The following is a 23333-nucleotide window of genomic DNA, read 5'->3' as shown; positions in this document are numbered from 1 at the left end:
ACTTCAACTTTTCACATCTTTGCCCTGCAGTAGGCTCTCCAGCCTGTTGCCAAGAAACGTCACTCATCTCTTGAATTCCTAGTTCACAGAAGCAAGCAATACTCTCAAGAATCCATTTTAAGAATATTTTATTTATCTTTTGAGATTACATAGTCATTATTGCTGATCTAATACAATCACTTAGACATAAAGATTTCCAAGATCCTCTCAGAAACGGTGATCCTTAGAGGTTTTATTTCCTTTCAGTAAGATGACAATGAGAACTAGATGATTATATATATAATATATATATATTATATATATATAGTTTAGTTTATTCTCTACATATAATTTGCTGGTGTTGCCTATTTTCTTTCCATAATTTCCTTTATTAAAAAAGCTTAATGCAACAATGCATTTTGATTTCTTTTTTTTAAAACCATGACAAAGTTAATTTTGAGAAAACCACAGGAGCAGCAATTTCAGATCTGTTCAGAGAAAAGCCAAGCAGCAAAAAAGCTTTGCAGGAGTATGTGGCCATGGGGAGCCGTGCTCATATGGGAGGGTAGGTTGAGGAGGTAGGAGGGCAGACAGAAGGTAGACCAGATACCTTTTTTCTTTTTTTAACGAGGAAAACAAAAAACAAAAAACAAAAACCCTGAATTTCCATTAAGAAGGCAAATGAGACCTTGAAAACTAGCAGAAATTCATTGCAGAAAAAATGCTAAGTATCTCCACCAGCCAGGGCCATATACAAACAGATAATTCGTCTTCTTTCCTATGCTTCCAGATACCTGAATGCATCTAAGGTGAGAGCTTGAGGGAAGAAGACACATTTTGTTCTCTGATTCCAAGGGTAGAGGGAATAATGACCAAATTCCAACACTAAGGTAGAACCCAAATACTCAGGAGGCCTGGGCCTCCTTCTTCTTAATGGTTGATGACATGGGGTCCCTAGAGAGAAAGGAAAGGGGGTCATCTGAAACTCAGAGGCAAATATCTCACCATGGGCAGCAACACTGGCAATCAAACTTAGAGGCCCAAAGGTGGCTCCTTTTTCATTTGGAATGGGTCTCTTCACTATAACAAGGCAGGGTGTGCTCTGTCAGGATCAGTACCTAAGTAATACTGCTCCCTAGAGAACTCGGCTTTACTGAGAAACAGCAAGTTATGGTTTTTGGCTTATGAACATAACAGGCTAGAGTCCAGATATCTACCTAATGGAATCTGCCCTTGGTAAAAGTTACAAAGACCTGTATCCAGTTAACTAATACAAAAGAGATGCAATTAATACAAAACTCAGAACTGGGTAGGCAAAAGGAAGAACTGAGAGGTCTAGTAGAATTTTCAGCATTTACAATCTTCCTCATGAAAGAATATAGCCATATATGTGGCACTTTTCCGGTATGTGCTAAGACATAAAGCCTCTGAGGAACCAGACTCTCTAGGCTGAGACTGCATACTATTTAATGAAGCAAACAGCCATTTATCCAAAGGCCACCTCTCTACCTCCAAAAGGAAGGTCACTTCCAGACTAGCTCTGAAAGTATATATGAACGCCAGGGGAAGTTGAACAAAGTGGAGGTAGGTGAGGAGAATCAGGGTAGGAAGGTTATAGTGATCCTGGGTGGTCTGGTGGTGTTTCCTTGAGTTACCTTGGTCTTGAGACTATGAGGCAGACCAGGGTAGGAAAAAAAAAGGGGGGGAAACAAACCAACAAACATGAGAGTGTTAAAGAAAGTTGTCAGGGGGGGAAAGGGACTCGTTTCATTCAAGATTTCTAGGGCCACTCCAGACTTTAACTCTTAGAACAAGTCTGGTCCCAGTGAAACCCTTAAGACCAACATGTCAGTCTCCAAAAGGTATCCAACTCTTACGTGGGACATAAAATTTCAGGCTGCTTGCATTACTAGTTTTTTGTAATGTTGGAGTTACTCAAGAAACTACCTCTGAATTATAGAGTCTTAAGACAGAAGAGGCAAGAACATAAAAATATATCCCAGCAGAGAAGAAAAACCACAGACTAAATCGTAGAGACATCAGATCCCAGTTTCATCAATGGCAATGGCCAAAGAAATGAAATGTCTGATGAAGCTGAAACTAGTCAAACTAGCTTTAATCATTTGGACACAGTTTACAGTGTCACCTCTGTATAGCTTACCCAGTTTAGCTGCAGAGCCCTTCCCAGGAGACAAATAAATACATTCTGCTTCTTTAGAGTGACAAGCTGTGGGCGTGAGTGACCTGTCCCACTTCCAGAGCCCTACACCCCCCAGATCCATTGGAAAGTTCATCTTTCCTTGCTCAGTTTCAAAAGCAGTTTTAGGCAGTAAGAGGAAATTTCAGGAAGCAGAGTTTCTCTCCTTTTCTGAGACAGTGCCAGTCTAGAGGGAACTTCCCGGGAAACTGTCCAGTTAAATGACAAGTAAAACTATGGGCCCCACTGGGGCTAGCCCCCACTTCCTGAGCAGGGGTTAGCTGGGTTAGAAAGATGGCAAGACAAATATCTGACAAACACCAGAGCTGCTGAGGAAATAATGGAGGCACATCCCTCTTGGACCCAGAAAGTGTTAAAATAGACATGACTATTCAAGGAAGAAAGGAGTCCTGGGTAAGGAAGAAGACTCCAAGTTAGCACAGGCATAGCTAAGTTTTTGGTGTAGCTTGCCAAAGCCATAACATATACTCCTTCCTTCCCAGTCATTCTATAAAGAAGGCAGTGATAGTGATGGTCAAGGCTGGGAACTTAGGCCATGTTGACTCGGTAGCTTCCAAAAGGCCTAACCTAGGGAAGGGCCAAAGCTGAGAAAGGCAGCTGCAGGAAATTTATTCTAAAAAACCCAGGGAACAAGGAGTCTGGAATCCCTGGACTAACTCCTGAACCTGGACAAGAGACATATGACCATTGCTGAGGATTCCAAGTCAACGGGGAACGATGCAAAAAATGCACTGGGAAGGATTACCCCATTTCTTTCCTTCCTCAGCCTGTCCCTTGTGGCTCTCACAGCCTCCCGGGCAGTAACCACACTTTGGGCCAAGGCAACAGGCACAGGATTCTAGGTTTTAATAAATAAATAACCTAACATATAGGGTGAGCACGGCGAGCAGCTGATTGGAGAAGCAGCTTGCTGGGTTCTTTCCTGTATAGGAGTGGAGAAAAGACTTGGAGTTCTATTCCTTAAAACTTCTTCTGGCTTGAATTACAGGAACTTAATACCTAGAGGGAGAAAGAAAGATGAGACTATGATGTTATCAGCTTATGAGGATTCTGGGACATGAAGAGCCCACCTAAAGGTACAGCAGGTAGACAGGGACTTTTCTGGAGTGGATGGTGAGGGTAAATACTTGTGGTGCTTTTTCACATCAGTGAAAATGCCCAGTATTTCTCTATAAAGAAGTAAAAATAATATTAAGATGAAATGGAGAAAGGCAAATTCAGAAAAGGGAACACTATTTAATGTCTGGAGAAAGCCTCAAAGAGTCCTTTGGGGGTGGTACTGAGGGGGGAGTGGGTTTATTTTTCTGAGTTCATGTAAATGTAGTAAAAGTTGTAAAGACCAATTTCAGTGCAGAAAGCTCTTTACTACCCGGGTTTCCCTGTTTTCTGGGGGGGCCCAAGGCACCTGTAGTAATTAGGCTTGAAAGGCCCATTCTTGTTGAGTCCCAGATACTTGGCCTGTTCATCTGTCAGCTCCGTCAGGTGGGCATCAAAGGTGGGCAGGTGTAGGCTCGCCACATACTCATCTGGAACAGACCACAGAAGCCCTGGTATAAACATTCATGCCTCTTGTCTGGCTGTGCTCGCCAGGCTAGGCCTTAAAAAGTTGGGAGACACCTTCTAATTCTTGGAGCTGAAAGAAAAATGCTCAACTTTGGCTCACCGGCCCAGAATTCTAAGGAGTGATTGCTTGAGCTTCAAGCCCAGTGTTTTTCAAAACCGTAACACTTCTTTCTTACCAGCTGTTTCATCCTTGAATCTTTCCTTCTCCCCAGAAAGGTAAGGGAGACATGAAAGAAGCAATAGTTCTTAGGGTCTAAAAGAAAGGATGGGATAGCAAGGGAATAAAAGATGGGAAACTCTGTACTTTGGGCGACTCAGAAAAACTAACACCCGAGGAAACTGGAAAGGAATGTCTAAGAATGATACTACACTGTTTGCTTTGCTTTTAGTATCCTTAGTTATGGGCTCTCTCTATATTCTATTGCCTGAATACATATTATTCAGAATTTTATGTCATTTTTCTAACTATTTGTTTGGTCTTCCTAACTTCATTATATATTCAGCCAAAATATAGACTGTTCTATTTCTTTTATATCCTTCCAAAGGATATATTAAAGGGAAAATATGTCAACACCTAACAGTTGCTATGCATCAAGTGCTAAAGCAAAACAAAACCAGAAGCTGATTTATTCCCTGATCTTTGCCTCAGGAGTTTGTAAACACACTGTATCAGTTCAGGTGCTTGAGGCGGGTTCTTTAAATTTTCAAGAGTTTAATGTTTCCCTTATATGAAACACCCACATGACTAGTCTTAACAGAAGCTATTCAGTCTTTCCTTTGGCCCTGACAATGAGGCCAGAGTTAGAAGATGTAGTATGAAAAGTCTTCTCAGTCTGAGGAAAGTCTGGAAGGGGCTATGCAGCAGCCTAGAATTGGAATAAGTCAGATGTCACAAGGTGGAAGATGAGTCCTCTTTCTTAGGGGAAGATTTTTTTCTCCTTTGAGATTCTTGCATATAAGATACTTTAAGAGAAAAAAATCCTTAAAATTCACAGGTAGGCAAATCATAGCAAAATGTAATGACTTCACTAGGACAACTCATGTGGAAAATGTGATAAATCAATCAGAAATGAAACCTAGGAATCCTAGCTCCTATTTTAGAAGGCACAGATATCTCCCCCACCCCCTTTCCGTAAGAAATTTAGTGCCCCAAACTTCATTTAGTCTCTCACTCTGAACTACTTGGGAACGGACAGGGATGGAAGAGCGCATGCTTACCCATTTTCTTGGGCAACAGGTAGACATCCTGCTTATAGCGACCCTCAGGAGCATTGTAAAGCTCTATCAAGGCAAGAGCCTAGAAAAGCAGAGAGATGGACGCTGATGTGCCATATCAAGTGAAACCCTGATGGTCTGATGACCCGTTCCAGCCCACTGCTTTCCGCTCTGATGGCCCTACCTGAGTAGTGGCGGTGATTGAGAGCACAAATGTAGGCACTGTGGAGCAGCTTAGGTTCAGCAGACGGCCCTGGAGAGAAGGGTTAAGACACAGATGAGTTAGGACAAAGTCTCTAGCCTTTGAGGAGCGAAGGACGCACACAACTGCAATTTTCCAAATACTTCCAACTAACATGGCTGGACAAAAAGTAGGTGTTCGATAAATAGAAATGAATTGGTCGACATTTAAGTGGAATTAAAAACTTCTGGAAAATTTGATGAAGGTAATGGATAAAAGATCTCTGGGATTATGTAAAAAGGAATAGAGACGGTCATGTGATACTGAGGCTTATGCCAAGGAAGGGTATGCTTCTCTTGAATTTCATACTTTCTGCAACAGAATATCCTCCTTCAGAGGCATTGGCATTCTTTTGAAAGACTGTTGTAAGCAAGGATGTAGTCAAGTCCAGGGGCAACCTCTCCAGGTTGTGAGGGGAGGTATCTTTGGACTCAGTAAGCTGTGATGATATCTGTGCTTCTTCTGCAGTTTGGTTCTCCTGAATGCAAGGGTATTCTTGTATTTCTAGTGGATGATTCAGAGAATACAAGGGCTGGAGGCTACTGGAGATTGCTATCCTTTCCTATTTTGTTCCCTAGGAAGCTTGACCACCTTTTTTTTTTGCTGAAACATAGTAGCCAAAAACCATGGTGCTTGCTTTTGTCACCAAAATCACGAGATGGGACCTCCCAGGGCAACTAGAAATAAGTCACCAGACAGCTGGCTGATATAAAAGCAATTAATGAATATTTAACAACCTGCTCATCCCTTCCCTGTACAAGCTCCTTTCTCGTGAAGGAGTAATCCAGTCCCTTTACAGATGCCCTAAAGTATGTGAGAAGGTGAGATAAGGTGGAAAAAGGTAAAGAGAACAGTAAGGGTACTCCAGCATAAATTTAAGGGTCCCTCTGTGAAGATGGTGTATCTTTTACATCTTCATATTAAAAGTTTCCTTAATTTTAAAAAAAGGAAGGAAAACTGACAGAAAATCAAACCTCAAGAAACGTATTATTATCGTTCTTGTTATTTTGGTATCTTTCTCTGAAGAAGAGAAACTGTCAAGGTAAGAACAGCGGGCATCGATATTGGCGTCAGGAATCTAAGACTAGGGAAGAGGAGCTTTCAAGAAAGGAAAAGTAGCCAAACATTGACACGGAAGGCTAAGTGGGATGAAAGTGAAGAGTAAGTCTGAGCCAGAAGAAGTCAGGACAGGGAAATATTAATCATACGACCAATAGAGAGCTGGGTGCCTACCACACATCTGGTTCAACTGAGAGGAATGTCACTCAAAAACATGATCTATCAGCAAAGACTCTCCTAGAGCTTGCCTACAACAGTCTTAGGTACAGTCAGGAATATCTGCTTTGTGCTTACTGATTAAGCCATCCCGCAAATGACATTATCTCTTTGTAGGCATCGCTCAAAGTGGCATTGGCTCTATCTGCTAATTCTTCCACAGTAAGAGTCATTATCTGACTCTACCTGTAGATTGACACAGAGAGACAGGATAATTGCGGAAAAGTAAGGAACCAAAATAGTTTCTTAATTGCTGAATGAAAAGACCTTTCACAATCAGCTGTAAAATCCACTGGTAAAGTAGTTAAGCTTGTGCTCAAAAGGAGCTAAAAATGAGAGAACATGTGGAGGAGGGGACGTGGATATTGCAGTCTTTCCTGTCAGGGGTGAATTTCTCTTACCAGTCTTAGGTCTTACCTCTGCCAGCAATACTATCCTCTTGCCATCAGGCCATATTACATGGTCAACTTGGGATCTCACTCGCTCCCAGGTCAGTTCTGGTGTCCGCAGACTCGCCTGGAACACACACACAGCAAGTACATCATCGGCCACGACTTGTCCCACTTTATGGAAAGATGTTGAAGGGAGCCATTTCAAATAGCAAGTTGAAAGGAGCAACCAACATGCCAGATGGAGAATACCTTTCCCAGGTTGGTTAGGACTGTTCCATTTCAAGGTATTTAATCTTAGGCCCAGCCAGGGAGGGATCACTCAGGATGTCATTCCACAACATACACTGTATGCCCACTCTCTGCTGAGCACAGTAAAAGGTGCTATGGGAAATACAAAAGAAACCAAAGACATGGTTTCTGCCTTCAAAAAGCTCATACTTTAGGTGGGGACACAAAACGATGCATACGTGAGGAGGAAAAAGCCTCTAAAATTACTTATAAAGCAACATGCAAACAAGTGCAAATTGATACAAAGCAAACTGAATACACAAATGCTGAAGAGAAACAGAAAAAAGGAGGGTCGGAGCTAAGTGAGATTTGTTAGAGAAGGCTGGTTGTCCTAAATACAGCATGCTGGGGCCCGAAGTTCTGCCTTCACATCCTCATATCCCAGGTTCCACCTTCTCAATGATGGTGGTTCACCTTAAAGTTACAGAAGCTTTGTGACCTAAGTGCAAATGTGAGGTAGCCTTTAGAGAAATGCTTAATGGTAGAGTAAAGCTCCCAACAGCTCACCCTCCTTCCATTTCTGTATATTGTGTATTCGGAGAACAAGAGAAGAAATGTTAAGTTTATTAACAGCAGCAATCAAATAAATAACAGTCACAGGGTTTAGACTTAAGACAACAACTTCCTTCTTCCAATAGGCCATTCCTAAAATAGAAAGGGAGTCCATATTCTAAAACCACCCTTTGGCTCAGCTGGTAAAATTAAGAAGATCTGCCAAACAGTAGTTTTCAGACAAACAGAGAAACACTTCAGTTATACAGTACTCATTTGCTGGGTACATTCTACATTCTAGGCGATGTAGTAAATGACACTATTATAGACAAGACTGTGGGCTCCTCTGCTAGATTGTGAGCTATTTATGGACAGGGACTATATCATCTTTTAATTACCAATCTAGTGGGAAAGACAAACATAATTCTGTTTCAGTATATTCAGGACTGTATTAATGAATAAATGTACCATTTATTAGGTACATGGGAAACAAAATGTCTTGAAATACCAAGTTTCATAATTTGGTTCAACAGAAAGAGCAATTTGGTAGTAGCTAACAAAATTTTATATGTACCTAATCTCTGACCAATCAGTTTCACCTTTAGCGCTCTATAGAAACACTTGCTCAAGTTCATAAATATAAGTGCCAAGAATGTTCAATCCAGTATTATCTGTATTAGCAAAAAATTTAACAAAGGAATAGCTAAGTAAATCTGGATAATTTCATACAATGGAATATTATGCAAATATTATATAAAAAAGTAGATCTATATGTGTTAACATGAAAACCACTCATTATCGTTAAGTGACAACACAGAGTTGCAGAACAATATACTATAACCTCAATTTTGTAAATGTTTTACTTCTTAAACATATTTATGTTGCTTGAATTTTTAAAACAAGCAACTATTGGGGCACCTGGGTGGCTCAGTCAATTAAGTGACTCATGTCCAACTCTTGATTTTGGCTGAGGTCATGATCTTAGAGGCGTGAGATCAAGCCCTGCATCTGGCTCCATGCTGAGTGTGGAGTCTGCTTAAGATTTTCTGTCTCTGTCTCTGTCTCTGTCTCTCTCTGTCCCTCTCCCCCACTTATGCTCTTGCTCTCTCTCTCTCTCTAAAATTAAAAAAAAGGAAGTATTACTTTACAGTTAGAATTAATTTTTTAAATAAATAAACACTGTAAATAGAGTTAAAAAGAATTTAAGCAAACAGACTACTTTGGGAAGTTAAGGATATACAAAGTAAATCCATTAGCCTTTAGAAATAACAACATAGAGGGCAAGAGACAAAAGATACTCCTTGGTAACACGGGCATTTTTTTGTTGAGATGTTGGAACTTTAAAGTATTTTAGGTTCTTAGTGTCTCACAGTCATAATTTTCCAGAGGACAAGCAATCTTGGATGGGCAGTAAAGAGGTGACACCATGATAAAAGGAGTCTCCTGTCTTAGGATATGGTGGAATCAAGGAAGAGACACTTCTTATGAACATCATAAAATGATCAATGCTTTGTTGAGGCAGTGTGCTGGAGCACTGGAATGGCTATGGTGCAAGAAAAAGACCTGAAGGTCAGTTTAAAACAGGGTTCAAAGAGACACTAAGTTAAATGATCTCTAACACTGCCCGGGCAGCTCCAACAACCTGGTAAGTTTATCTGACAGTGACAGTCCTTGAAAGAAGGATTTCCTATGGACAGCATAGTTTTATATGAATTTCTCTTAAAGGCATCAAATTGTCTTTTCTGTTGATTTACAGTCATTTAGCAACCTACCAGGAAAAAGGTTCCTTACAGAGACTATGTTCCCAAACAAGGTGTATATCTCACTGTGAATGACCATGCTTGCACAAACTGGTATTATGTGATTTTGGATAGTACACATCAATTTTTTTTAGGGAAACAACTGTGGTTCTAGTGCTGCAAAAATAGCAAGTCTCAGGTTCTAATTCTTTTGCTGGTGGAAACTTTTAAAGCATGTGTACATAATGGTTTAGCCACTTGAAGTGTGAAGGTTACAGTCATAAAGGCCATCTATGTGATGTATATGGGTAAGGAGGTCTGTTTTCAAGAGAAAAGGAAACACATAAAAGAAAGACATGGCCAAAAGGCAGCTAGGAGTGCAATCCAGTCACAGGTTCCCTAAGTTTTCACAGCATTAATATACAGGGAAAAAAATGCAGTTTTCTAAATGTCCAACTCTTTTGATGAGCTATTCCTTCCAAGAAGCACAGCGGTCAACATCTCTAGGCTAGGTAAAACTATAAATTCCTACAAACAAAACAAAACAAAACAAAACAAAACAAAACAAAACAAAACAAAACACTTACATTTTTGATTGCTAAAAATATCTGGGTAAAATTTACTGAATCATTCTCCTTTGCAGTTTCACTGAGATTACTTATAGAGATTCTCCTCTTTTTTCCACTCTCTGCACCCAAGCCATTTAGCAAGTCCCACTGGTCCTACGTTCACAATATATTACCTTCATTGCTTACCCATGTCATCTGAGCTCCCACTTTCTCTCATAACTGGAAATACTGAAAGAGCCTCTATTGTCCCTACCACTACTCAAGCTCCAGAAGTGTTTTCTTTAGATTTTTTTTTTTTTACATTTATTTATTTTTGAGAGACAGAGAGAGACAGAGCGTGGGCAGGGGAGGGGCAGACAGAGAGGGAGACACAGAATCAGAAGCAGGCTCCAGGCTCCGAGCTGTCAGCACAGAGCCTGACGCAGGGCTTGAACCCACGAACCGTGAGATCATGACCTGAGCCGAAGTTGGATGCTTAACCGACTGAGCCATCCAGGCGCCCCAGAAGTGTTTTCTTTATACCACAGTCAGAGTATTCTGTTAAAACAAGTCATATTTTTTTCGGTTACCTGGTTAAAACTTTCCAATTGGAATGCTTCCACCCCCACCTGTTTTTTTAAGTAATCTTTACGTCTAACATGGGGCTTGAACTCACGACCCCAAGATCAAGACTCTCACGCTCTACTGACGGAGCCAGCTAGGTGCCTCTGGAATGGCTTCCAATGGCTTCCACTATACCCAGAATAAAATCTGAGGTCCTTATTGTGGCCTACAAAGGCCTACATAACCCACTGCCCTCCTTCAGCTGCCTCTTATTCTCATCCTTTGCCTACCCTGTTCCTGCCATGATGGCCTTTTTCCTGTTCCCCAAACATAAAGCACGTTTCTAACTCAGCATCTTTTTACTCACCATTCTCTCTGAATAGAATGTTCAGATACCTTGTTCCTTCCACTCATTCAGGTTTTTGTTCAAATGTTATCTCCTCAAAGAGACCTTCCTTGATCACCTTAACTAAAATAGCATCCTCAATGGCCTCACTTTGCTGTTTTTCTTCCATACGAGGCACTAACTGACAAAACTATCTGTTGATTGTCTGTATCCCACACTAGAATATAAGTACCACGAGAGCAGGAATATTGTTCACTGTTTCTTCAGCCAGTAAAAACACAGAGCAGAGAAATTATTCAATTCATATTATTCAATACAAATTAAATTGTGAATGAACATTTTGATTTCAATTAGATGAGTTTGCCATTTCCTTAAATTTCATTTTATATGCCCAGGACACTACCATCAAAGGTTGAGTAATTTAACTTTTCCAAAGTCCTTCTGAGCCTGTCCCTTTCTGGACCATTTAGTTTAGTCATATACCTTCTGCTAAGAAGAGCACAAAGAGAATTGAGGCATGGCCCTTGGCTAGTGTCAGTGCCAGATATTAGAGGCTACCTAGCAATACATACAAAACTAGGTCCAGTATCAACACAGCACCCAGGGTGAGTGAGCCTTTTTTAAAAGTCAGATTATTACAAATCCTATAATGCCACCCTATTTCTCTCAGAATATAATCAGGAGTTCTTACAATGGCCTGTGAGGCTCTAGAAGATCCGGCCCCTTCTTTCTGACCTCATCTACTTTTCCCTGCCCCATGCTCATTTATCTCAACCACATTGGCCTCCTTGTTGATCCTCAAACAGACTAGGCATATTCCTGCCTCAGCGCGTTTGCTCTGGCTGTTCTTAAAATGTTCTTCACCTAAAAGTCCACCTTGCTAAGTCCTTCAAGTCTGCTCAAACATCACCTTTTTAATGAGGGTTATACCTTGATCCCACTCTTTAAAATTACAACCTGGCACTCCTGATTCCTCTTACTATACTCCACTTTTTCTTTTTTCCATGTGCTTTTGTCTTCTAACATACTACATGAACTATGTTTATTGTCTTTTTCATCCTTTAAAATGTAATAAGCTCTCTGAGGGCAAGAATCTTTGCCTGTTTTGTTCACTGACTCCAAGCATCTAGAATAGCACCTGGCATATAGCAATCACACAATAAATATTTATGACTGAAGGTAGAGTTTCTTGGCGTTTATCCTGCAAGATTACTTATGTCCGGATTGCCTTTAGAAGAGGGATTACCATCACAATTTGAAGTTAACCTAGAAATCATGAGGAGGTAATACTACATACAATGTACAGGAAAACAAAACAAAATAAAACAAAAACTGGACTAGAATAAAAAAAAACTGAATTTTGGGCTCCAATTTAATTTTTGAATCAATGTATATGACAACAATGGACTTAAGTTCTTAGTTTCCCAAATGAAAATCAGGGATTAGAATAATGCCTTGTGGGATTGTCAAGAGGATGAAATAAGATTAAGTAAAAATGTAAAAATTATATGATTGCATTTGGAATTGTTTTTATTTAAGCACTTGAGTGTTTAGGAGAGAAAATTCCTTCCCCCTTCCCTTACTCAGAAGATTTCTTTTTAGAGTTCAGAGCATGACTACTTCCCTTAAGCCTTTTCCCATCTGGGGGCTCTATAAGCAGGTTAATCCAGAAAAGGACAATCATGTGCTAGACAGTTTTAGAAATATTAATATCTTTGACTATTTAGTAAAAGGGAGTATGGCATATAAGTGAAACTTAACAAAAGAAAAAAACCCATTCAATATTTAAATTTCAATATTGAAAAAAGAAATGACTCTTTTGGAGCACCTGGGTGGCTCAGTCGGTTAAGCGTCCGACTTCAGCTCAGGTCATAATCTCACAGTTTGTGGGTTTGAGCCCCGCATCGGGCTCCATACTGACAGCTCGGGTCAGTGTCTTCCCTCTCTCTGCCCCTCTCCTGCTCATGCTCTGTCTCTCTCTGTCTCTCAATAATAAATAAATGTTAAAAAAAAAAAAAGAAATGACTCTTTATGAGCAAAATATTATGATGATAAAACAGAGTAATGGAGCCATGCCACTCAGAAACCTTAAGGGCAGAAATAGGCTTCAGTATTTCCAGCTATTTTTAATAACAGAAGAATAGAGCACAAGTTAAAAAGAGAAATCATTTAACATAGATATTATCCAACAGGCTCTCAATATATCAACTGATCCTTACCTGGCAATGCTGGAGCTCAATCAGAGCAGCCCTCAGGGGAGATGAAAGCATGCTTTGCTTGAGCCATTTACCCAGAGAGAAATACAGTTGTGCCAGAAAAATGCCATAAAAATTTAAAACCAGAGTGAAAGTCACACTGAGAGATACTTTGGTAAGTCTGAAAAGAAATAAATAACACTTCTATTAACTATTACTTGGGCAACTTAGTAGGACCAAGTGTTATGTTGGATTGGATAATTTGAGGGTGAATATAATCAAATTAGAGAACCAAAATGGCTTACAGTGTAAGTAGGTATCAAGCTGGGGTGGAAGAAAATAATCATTTGAAATGATTGAGATGAAGAAGCTTTATAGTATCCACAAGCATAGGTCACAGGGCTAGTAAGTGAACAGACTGTGGACAGCTCTGCTAGGACAGTCATGTTTAGGATGGCTGGTGACTCTTCCCTTTCTTCTTCCTGTTTATGTTTCTTGGGAAGGAGAGGAAAAAAAAGGCCTCAATAATGAGTTACTTAATCTTACCACATCAATCTCTGTGTTGGAATGTCCCATGTTACAAACGATGCAGCTATTCTTCATACGGTCCAAGTGCTCTCTGGTTACCACATTCTTGTTACCTTAAAAACAGAAGAGAGATCCACATGAAAAGAAATAAAGTTGGACCCCTACCTCACACCATATGTGAAATTTCACCTGACCAAACACAACAGCTAAAACTATAAAACTCTTAGCAGGGAGCGCCTGGGTGGCTCAGTTGATTAAGCGTCTGACTCTTGATTTCATCTCAGGTCATGATCTCACAGTTTGTGAGATTGAGCCCCACATCAGGCTCTGCACCAATAGCACGGAGCTTGCCTGGGATTCTCTATCTTCCTCCCTGCCCTCCCTCTGCTGATACATGCGCGTGAGCTCTCTCCTCTCTCTCTCAAAATAAATACATAAACATTAAAAAAAACTCTTAGCAGAACATAAGAATACATCTTTGTGAACTTGGGTTAGGCAATGGTTTTCCTAGCTATAACCCCTAAAGCCGAGGCAACCAAAGAAAAAATAAACTTGTGCTGCAAACAACCCCACCAAGAAAATGAAAAGACAACCCATATATTGGGATATTTATTTACAAACAAATAAATGGAACAAAATATTTACAAATCATATAACTGATAAGAGATTTGTATCCAAAATTTATAAAGAACCCTTACAACTCCTTAGTTAAAAGACAAATAACCCAATTTAAAAATGAGCAAAGGGAGGTGCCTGGGTGGCTCAGTCAGTTAAGTGTCCAACTGCTGATTTCTGCTCAGGTCATGATCTCACAGTGTGTGAGTTCAAGCCCTGCACTGGGCTCTGTGCTGACAGTGTGGAGCTTGCTTGGGATTTCTCTCTCCTCTCTCTGCCCCTCTCTGGCATGCTTTCTCTCTCTCTCAAAAAAAAATTAAATAAATAAATAAATAAACATAATTAAAAAAATATTTTTAAATGAGCAAAGGACCAGAGTAGACATTTCTCAAAAGCAGAAGTACAAAAGAAGATGTGCTAATGCATACATGAAAAGATGTTCAACATTGGGGCACCTGGGTGGCTTAGTCGGTTAAGTGTCCAACTTTGGCTTGGATCGTGATTTCACAGTTTGTGAGTTTGAGCCCCACATTGGGCTCTGTGCTGACAGCTCAGAGCCTGGAGCCTGCTTCTACGTCTCCCTCTCTCTCTGCCCCTCCCTTGCTCATGCTCTGTCTCTCTCTCAAAAATAAATAAAACATTAAAAAAAAATGTTCAACATTATTAGTCACTAGGGAAATGCAACTCAAAACCACAATGAGGGGCTCCTAGCTGGTTCAGTCAGTGGAGCGTGTGACTCTTGATCTTGGTATTGTGAGTTGGGGCACCATATTGGGAGTAGAGATTACTTGGAAATAAAAATCTTTAAAAACCAAAACCACAGCGAAACACCATTTCACACCCACTAGGATAGCTATAATAAAAGCAATAGACAATAATAGCATTGGCAAGGATGTTGAGAAATCGTAACCCCCACACATTCTTGCTGGATTGTAAAATGGTGCTGTCTATTTGGAAAAGCTTGCAATTCCTCAAAATATTAAAAAGTGCAATTCCTCAAAAGATTCCAGCAATCCCAAGGTATATGTAGGCAGGTATATATATTCATAAGGACGGAAAACATGTTAACAGAAAAACACTATGCACAATGTTCATAGTAGCAACATTATTCAAAACAGCTAAAAAGCAAAAACATCCCAAGTGTCCATCAACCAATAAATAAAGTGTGGTATATCCTTAAAATGAAATATAATTCAGCAAGAAAAAGGAAGGAAATATCAACACATATTACCATATGGATGAAACTTTAGAACACTATGCTAAGTGAAAAAAGCCAGTTACAAAAGACCACATACTGTAGGATTCTATGAATATGAAATGTCTAGAATAGTCAAATCTATAGAAACAGGGAAATTAGTGGTTGCTTAGGGCCAGGCAGAGGTAGAGGAAAGAATGAGGACTGACTGCTAATGGTGTGGAGTTTCTTGTAGGGTGATGAAAAGTTTCTGGAATCAGATATTGTACAATTTCACTAAAAACCACTGAACTGTGTATGTTCAGTGTAAGTGTAAGTTTTATGGTTTATGAATTATATCTCAATAAAAAAATTAGATTGTTGTGATGGTTGTATAACCCTTTGAATTTGCTAGAAAATACTGAATTATACACTTTAAATGGATGAAATGTATGATATGTCAATCACATCTAAATAAAGCTATAAAAAAAAGACATGAGGGGATTGATATGAAGCAAGAACAGTTTCTGATGGTCCCTCTTCTCTGCCCCCATCTCACCCTGAGGGTACAAATATATTTTCATTCTTAAATATTCTGATTTTCCTCCTCTAAAATATAATTACAAATAAAAACCAGTATTCTAGCGGTTTATGGTCCTATGATAAAGAGAAAGTAAGTATCCCAGTCCAAGGAAACTAGCCATTTCTGCATATTCCTCTCTAAAACTCCAATCTACCTCTTTGGGAATTAATACAACTGTCTTTCCTACTTTCTCTAACTGAATTTTGTTTTAGGCCTGCTTTAATTATAGAGACTAGAGAGAAATACACATTAGTTTTGAAGGTAAAATAAAAAATCAAATGTACAAATTTAAGATCCGGCTACCCAAATAAAACTTATCTCTAGTCATCCCCTTGGTAGTTGAGGACGGATGGAGATATAGAACAGTTAAAAGGGTTGGAGAGAAACTTTCTTCCAGGGATGACCTAGATGACCTATACTTTTGGTCAGAGCTCTAAAGAGGTAGGAAGAATGTGAAAGATTGACTCTACAGATAGACACCCGTATCTGGCTTTTATTTCTTTAATTATTATTTTTTAAATGTTTATTTGTTTATTTTGAGAGAGAGCAAGCGAGCAGGGGAGGTGCAGAGAGAGAGGGAGAGAAAGAATCCCAAGCAGGCTCCTTGCTGTCAGTGCAGAGCCCAACAAGAGGCTCGATCTCACGATGTGAGATCAAGACCTGAGCTGAAATCAAGAGTTGGACACTTAACTGACTGAGCCACCTAGATGCCCCTGTATCTGGCTTTTGTCTTTTTTATTTTTTAATTTTTTAAAAGGTTTTATTTATTTTTGAGAGAGAGAGAGACATATTACAAGTGGGGGAGGGGCAGAGAGAGGTAGACACAGAATCGGAAGCAGGCTCCAGGCTCTGAGCTGTCAGCACAGAGCCCGACACGGCGCTTGAACTGCAAGATCATGACCTGAGCTGAAGTTGGACACTTAACCCCCTCTCCCTGTATCTGGCTTTTAGAGTTTAGTTTTATTCAGAACAGTTTCCAGTCATTTTTCACCTGTTACATGAAAGCATTCCCAAATGCCAAAATGTATATTGTGTATGTCAAAATCATACCTGTACAGGTAATAACAATATCCACTTGTCGGATGACCTCGTTTAATTTCACCAGCCGAAATCCATCCATACTGTAAAAATAAAACATGATCAATTAACCTAAAAATAGCAGTTGGGGAGCCTTTTGCCACAGAACTTCAAAAGCTGTCACTAAGTTCCTTTGGTACCCACACTGTCACTTCTTGATACAGTCAGATTATTCTTAGCAGTGAAAAATTCAAACCATCTCCTTTTTTCATACAGGACAAAATAAAGTTTCCTTTGTATCACTGCAACTTAATTCTTCCTGAAAATAAGGAGCCAGGGGTTACCGTGACTTTCTCCATCTGAATGTCTAGAAAGTACAATTTAGCCACCGAATCTTTGAAACTACTCTCCCTAAGATCATCAACGATCTCCTGGATGCACACCCCCCACCCCCAAATCCTTAGACTCTTATATTACTTAATTTTCTTTGCTACATTAAACATTATTTACCTATTTTTAAACTATACTCCTTGGAGTCCATGAAACTGTTCTTTCCTGGTTTTCCTTCTACTTTTCTGAATAGCCCTTTTCAATCTTAATCTTTAAATGTTGATACTCTGTAGAGTTCTGCCCTTGACTCTTTTCTCTATTCTTTCAGTATTTGTCCATACCCTGCCCTTGGCTGCAAATGATTCCTCTTGGTGGCTGATCTGCACAAATATACCTTTAGGTTAGATCTTTCTGAAGCTTCAGAGCCATGGATCAAATGACCTACTAGATAGCTTCTCCTGGATGTCCCATAAGAATCTCAAATTTATTGGGTTTGAAAAAACTCATTATCTTTTCTGTACTCTCAAAATCTACTGTCTCTTTTTTTATTTTCTATCTTGATCTACAGCATTACTGTTCAGCCAACTGTATGAGCCAAATAAACTAGAATGTCCTAGCCTACTGCTTCTCCCGAATTGTTGTTTTCCCTTAATTCCTTATAATCTCTTGAATTGGTCCCTTCCTCTCCATATATGCTGGTCTTGCTTATGTTCAGGTCTTATTATTTCTCACCTGGATTCCTATAGTAGCTCCTGGCCTGACCTCATCATCTCTAGGTTTATGTCTCATTTATTTTGCTGAGTAATTTTCCTAAATGCAATTTAGATCATGTCACTTCCTTGCTTAAAATACTTCAGTGAGATTGCCTGTTCTCAGGATAACACCTAAAACTTATGCAGATATATGAGTATATTCACATATGATTCCTACCTCAGATATTACCACTCCTGCAATTTCCATCTCTTAAATATGCCCTGTTCTCTCCTTCCTCAGTGACTATGCTCCTTGTGACATGTTCCTTGTGTCTGGAATTTACTTCCAGACTAAGAAATCACTTACTCAACTTTCAAGACTCAGCTCTATTAACATCTCTTTCTACCCTGCCTCTTTGTTATTTAGTTAGATATTTCTCTCTTGGCTCCTACAGAAGCACATGCTGTTTACCCCCATCATAGCACTTATTCCATTCACAGTGGTTATTTGTGTGCCTCTAAAAGCAGGGAACTTGCCTCATTCATATATTCATCTTATTCATCCTAAGCACAGAGCACAGTACCTATTATACAGTAAGTGATCAGTTCATGTCTATAAGATAATTTGAATCAGTGTCGCAATCAATAAGAAAACATGTTAATGAACCCTGGCTCAGAGAAGGCCGACAACTCTGTCGGGGAAATTTGTGGTTCATGGCTAGGATGTGTGAGGAGTAGAAAGAGAGGGGAAAATGGGTATAACAAAATCTTTATGCCATGCCTTATTCTATCCTGGGTGCCTTCCTCTGGAGGATTAATGGTAAAGATTGGGTGGGTTATGGAGGCTACAGACAATGGAGCTCTGCAGTAGTTTTCAGGGACAGTAGTATTTTCGTCCTGATGAGGACGGCAAGAGACCATTTTAATAATATCTACTATTTAGCAAGCATTTATTATGTGACAGCAGCTCAACACTCTATGGAATTATATATTTATTATATAATGTATAATCATATGTAATAATTATATAATTGTTTTACTGGACTTTCGCAACTCTTTGAGGTAGGTATCATTAGCCACATTTTATGGATGAGACAAGAACAATTTTTTAACCTTAAATTTTGCAATGATTTCAAACTTAAGAATTACAAGAATAGTACAAACTCCTATATTCCCTTCACTCAGAGACAGCAGATTTTATTTGGATTTGTCTGATGTTTCCTCCTGATGAGATTCAGGTTATACATTTAGGGGAAGGATATCACAGAAGTGTTCTTTTCAGAACATAGTAAGTGTTCAACTTATTTCTTTTTTGATCATCCTTTTTTTCAAAGGAAGAAGAGTTGGGGTGCCTGTCTGGCTCAGTTGGTGGAGCATGCAACTCTTGCTCTGGGGTCATGAGTTCAAGTCCCATGCTGGGCGTAGAGTTTACTTGAAAAAAAAAAAAAAAAAAGGAGACGGAGGCACCTGGGTGGCTCAGTAGATTAAGCGTCCAACATCAGCTCAGGTCATGATCTCATGGTTCATGGCTTCAAGCCCCACGTCGGGCTCTGTGCTGACAATCCAGGGCATGGAGCTCAGATTCTGGGTCTCCCCCTCTCTCTGCCCCTCCCCACCATTCTTGTTCTCTCTCTCTCTCTCTCTCTCAAAAATAAAATAAACATTTTAAAAAAGGGAGAAGAATTATACATGGGTAAAGGAAGGAACTACTTGTTCTCTGGCTCAAGGCATCCCCTTATTATTTCCACAGGAATTCTAAATTTTAGCTTCTCTTATAGTCTCTGCTGTCTCAGAGCAGAGCTCCTTGATCTTTGAAAGAGAGGAGCTCATATTTAACTGCAGCATCTCTCAGGATCTGGGCCCCTCTAAGATAAAATGTGGCATTAACCAGGCCATTCTTTGGTGACAGTTACAAGATCCCACATTAGATGGTGGCACAGAGAAAAAAGCAAGTTTCCTTTTGCATGCTTACCAGGCTTGAAGAGCACAGATGGGGTCAATCTCAGTTACATACACAATAGAGCCCATGGCTTTTAGAGCAGCACAGCACCCCTTCCCCACCTGAAGAGGGGAGAGAGGACACATAATAAGGAAAGTCAGTGAGAAAACAACATCTTGAAGCTTCTGGTAAACTGTACCTCATTTTCCACCCCCAGAAGGAATTTCACTGAATAGATTCATGTTTGGGGAAAAAATAAGAAAAAAACAAACAAATGAATGCAGTTCATAAACAAACTCCTAGCCCCTGTTTAGCACATGCATGTACATAAGAACACCCACACTCACGATTTATAATCAAAACACAAGCTAAGAGAACATCACAAACAGTGCACTGGAATAAATCAGAAAATCAACTTAAGAAAAATGGCAAAAATGCAAAGGGAAAAAGAATGATTGTACTTTGACCAGAGGGCCTCTAAAGTTACATTTTCCCCATCTAGAGTGGTGAGTGAATGGATGTTTCTCACATCCATTAAATGAAAAAGTCTAGTATATTTCACCAAAATAACATTTTCTACATCCAATAAGCAAAAGGTTAAGCTTTACCTCTCCATAGCCACAGACAACCACCTGCTTTCCACCAAACATCATGTCTGTTGTCCTTTTAAGTCTGGGGGAAGAAAAACCATTAAATCAGAAGAATCTCTCATTTCTCCTTTGAGATTAGATAGGGTCCCTCTGTTTTCATGTTTGTTTGTTCCATTTTGAAAGAAAGCCTGGTTTCTGTACTATCTAATGATTAAAAAGAAAGGTGGATAATACAGGTACTCTCTTGCTCCATGCTATCTGATCCATCTATATGTGAGGTTTTGTTTTTTTTTTTTTTTCCCCTCTTGTTTTGGGAGTGGTGCAGCAAGGAGGAAACTATAGATTACAAAGTAACTTTTAAACAAAAAGCAATATACATTTATTATATAATTTTTGGAAATAAAAGATAGAAGAAAATAAAAATAACATTTTTTATTTAGGAGACAAAGTTCTAGCTTAATGGAAACATTATTCTAGCTTATTGAACATAAGAGATAACACTGATAAACGAGTGCTACATTTAGTAGTATCAGAATGGCCATGGGGCACCTGGGTGGCTCAGTCAGTTGAGCATCCAACTCTTGATTTCAGCTCAGGTCAAGATCCCAGGTTGTGAGATTAAGCCCCTCGTCAGGTTCCACATTGAGCATGGAGCCTGCTTCAGATTCTCTCTCTGCCCCTCCCCTGCTCATTCATTTTCTCTCTCACTCTCTCTCTCTCTCTGTCTCTCTCAAAATAAATAAATAAACTTAAAAAAAAAAAGAATGGCCAATAGGTCCCTCATTAATTCAACACAGAAGGTAATCAGCAACTAGATGGCGAAGAGCTTTGAACACACCAATACCAACTACATGAGATAGTTTTCTGGGGCTGCTTCTTTCTCAAACATGTTCTACTTCTTTGTCTCTGATTCTCCATGAAGCTAGAATAGTGTCCGTATTGGTTTTAGAGCCTCTTGGAAGAACTTGTAGGAGCAGTTTCTGGTTTCTCTTTAGATTCAGCTGGTCTCCTTTCTCTAGGAATCCCTCACTAGGCAGAAGAAAGTTTTCAACTAAAACCAGACTATTCTGAGATAGTTCCTACAAATATTTGTGACTCTTTCTATTCACTTATCTGTTTTCCTTTCCGGTAGACAACAGTCCATAAATGCCCTAAAGGCAGAGTAGGAATTCTGTCTTTTTAATGATTTGACAACTCCACTCCGTAGGAACTAGTACAACTCCACGAGCCACAGTAAAACTCAATAAATATAAAATATTATTCAGCCATAAAGAAGAATGCAATCTTACCATTTTCAACAATACCAATGGAGCTAAAGAGTATAGTGCTAAGTGAAATAAGTCAGTCAGGAAAAGACAAATACCATATGATTTCACTTATATGTAGAATTTAAGAAACAAAACAAATGAGCAAAGGAAAAGAGAGAAGCCAAAACCAGACTTTATTTGTTGTTTTAAAGAAACAGACTCTTAACTATAGAGAAGAAGCTGATGGCTACCAGAGGAGAGGTGGGTGGGAAGATAGGTGAAATAGGTGATGGGGATTAAGGACTGCACTTATTGCTGAATCACTATATTATACACCTGAAACTAATATAACAGTGTATGTTCATATTAGCTAGTTAATTAAATTTAAAAAACATCAATTAGGTACAGAGGCAATTCTTGTTTAGTGAAGAGAGTAAGTCTGGCTGGGCTACTACCATAGTCAAAAGTCATGGTTTAGAAGAATGGTCCTGGAATGGCTATCACAGCAAAGAAAACCAACAGATCATATTTATGAGCTTCCTTTGCTTTACTCTCAAGCTTTTCTGCCTCTCTTCCCAAAGGAATATCAGGTGCAAAGCTATTCATACAAGCTATTAACACTTCTACGTAGCCAGAACAAGGGACAGTCTATAAACTGATAGATGCATTGATAATTTACTTAAATGTCCAGTCTATGTGATAATACTATTGACTCTATAGAAGTAACAATTACCAAGAAATTGAATTTGCATTGAATATCTCCCCCACCTCTCCCCAAAAAGATCTGAAAGCAAAAAGCTTCCCCTAAGATCGACTGAATCCTAAAACTTAATGTACAGTGTTCTAGAAAGAAGGGCAAGGGAACTAACATTGAACACCAGGTTCATACCTTATCTCCTTTAATCCTCATAATAACTCTATGATGTAGATCTTACTGTCACCATTTTACAGATGAGGGACTAGGCACAGAGAGGTTAAATAACTAGTCCAAGACCTAAATGATAGAGCCAATAATCAAACCAAGCCAGTCCTTCTGGTTCTAATGCCGGTGGTGTTGCAAACTGCCTAGGGTCCCGGACTGGTTAGTAATGTGGCCCATAGGGCCTTTCTTAGCTTTTCCATTAACCTAAACATGATGGAAACCATTTGGCTTGGCAATATTCTAAACCAACTTAATAGTTTTACATAGGGAATTACTGAGTCTTCTGAACAAGGATGAAGGTGTATCTGGACACAAGTGTAGAAACAGAAACTAGGTATTGGAAGAACACAGTACAGTATCTGGAATATATCTAAGTAAATTTTGTCAGATTTGCAGTCCTTATAGATTTGAAAAACTTGAAATGCTTCTGGGATGGACTCTTTGCTCAACACAATTTTTCAGATGGCCAGAGAATTATATGCTAGTTGGGGTTTACATCTTTTTTAAGTTTGTTTATTTTAAAAATTTTTTTTTCAACGTTTATTTATTTTTGGGACAGAGAGAGACAGAGCATGAATGGGGGAGGGGCAGAGAGAGAGGGAGACACAGAATCAGAAACAGGCTCCAGGCTCTGAGCCATC

General features: G+C 39.4%; 1 protein-coding gene across 6 annotated transcripts in view; it reads right to left on the bottom strand.

Moving 5' to 3' along the window:
• Positions 1–111: 111 nt before the first annotated feature.
• The window catches only part of AHCYL2 (adenosylhomocysteinase like 2), a 170873-nt gene continuing 147651 nt past the window's right edge, over positions 112–23333 (bottom strand). For all 6 annotated transcript variants that reach the window (XM_030308411.1, XM_030308412.1, XM_030308416.1 and 3 more), the window contains exons 9-17: positions 20542–20605; positions 19967–20055; positions 17006–17076; positions 13602–13696; positions 6909–7007; positions 5160–5228; positions 4979–5057; positions 3603–3723; positions 112–3196 (exon numbers count right to left, since the gene is read on the bottom strand). In XM_030308411.1, coding sequence (XP_030164271.1) covers positions 3190–3196; positions 3603–3723; positions 4979–5057; positions 5160–5228; positions 6909–7007; positions 13602–13696; positions 17006–17076; positions 19967–20055; positions 20542–20605 — 694 coding nt within the window. In that variant the 3' untranslated portion in view covers positions 112–3189. The remainder of the gene's footprint in view (positions 3197–3602; positions 3724–4978; positions 5058–5159; positions 5229–6908; positions 7008–13601; positions 13697–17005; positions 17077–19966; positions 20056–20541; positions 20606–23333) is intronic.

This window comes from Lynx canadensis, chromosome A2 (assembly GCF_007474595.2).
Source record: "Lynx canadensis isolate LIC74 chromosome A2, mLynCan4.pri.v2, whole genome shotgun sequence".
In the NCBI taxonomy this organism is placed as follows: Eukaryota; Metazoa; Chordata; class Mammalia; order Carnivora; family Felidae; genus Lynx; species Lynx canadensis.
This window is presented reverse-complemented; position numbering and strand designations above follow the sequence as displayed.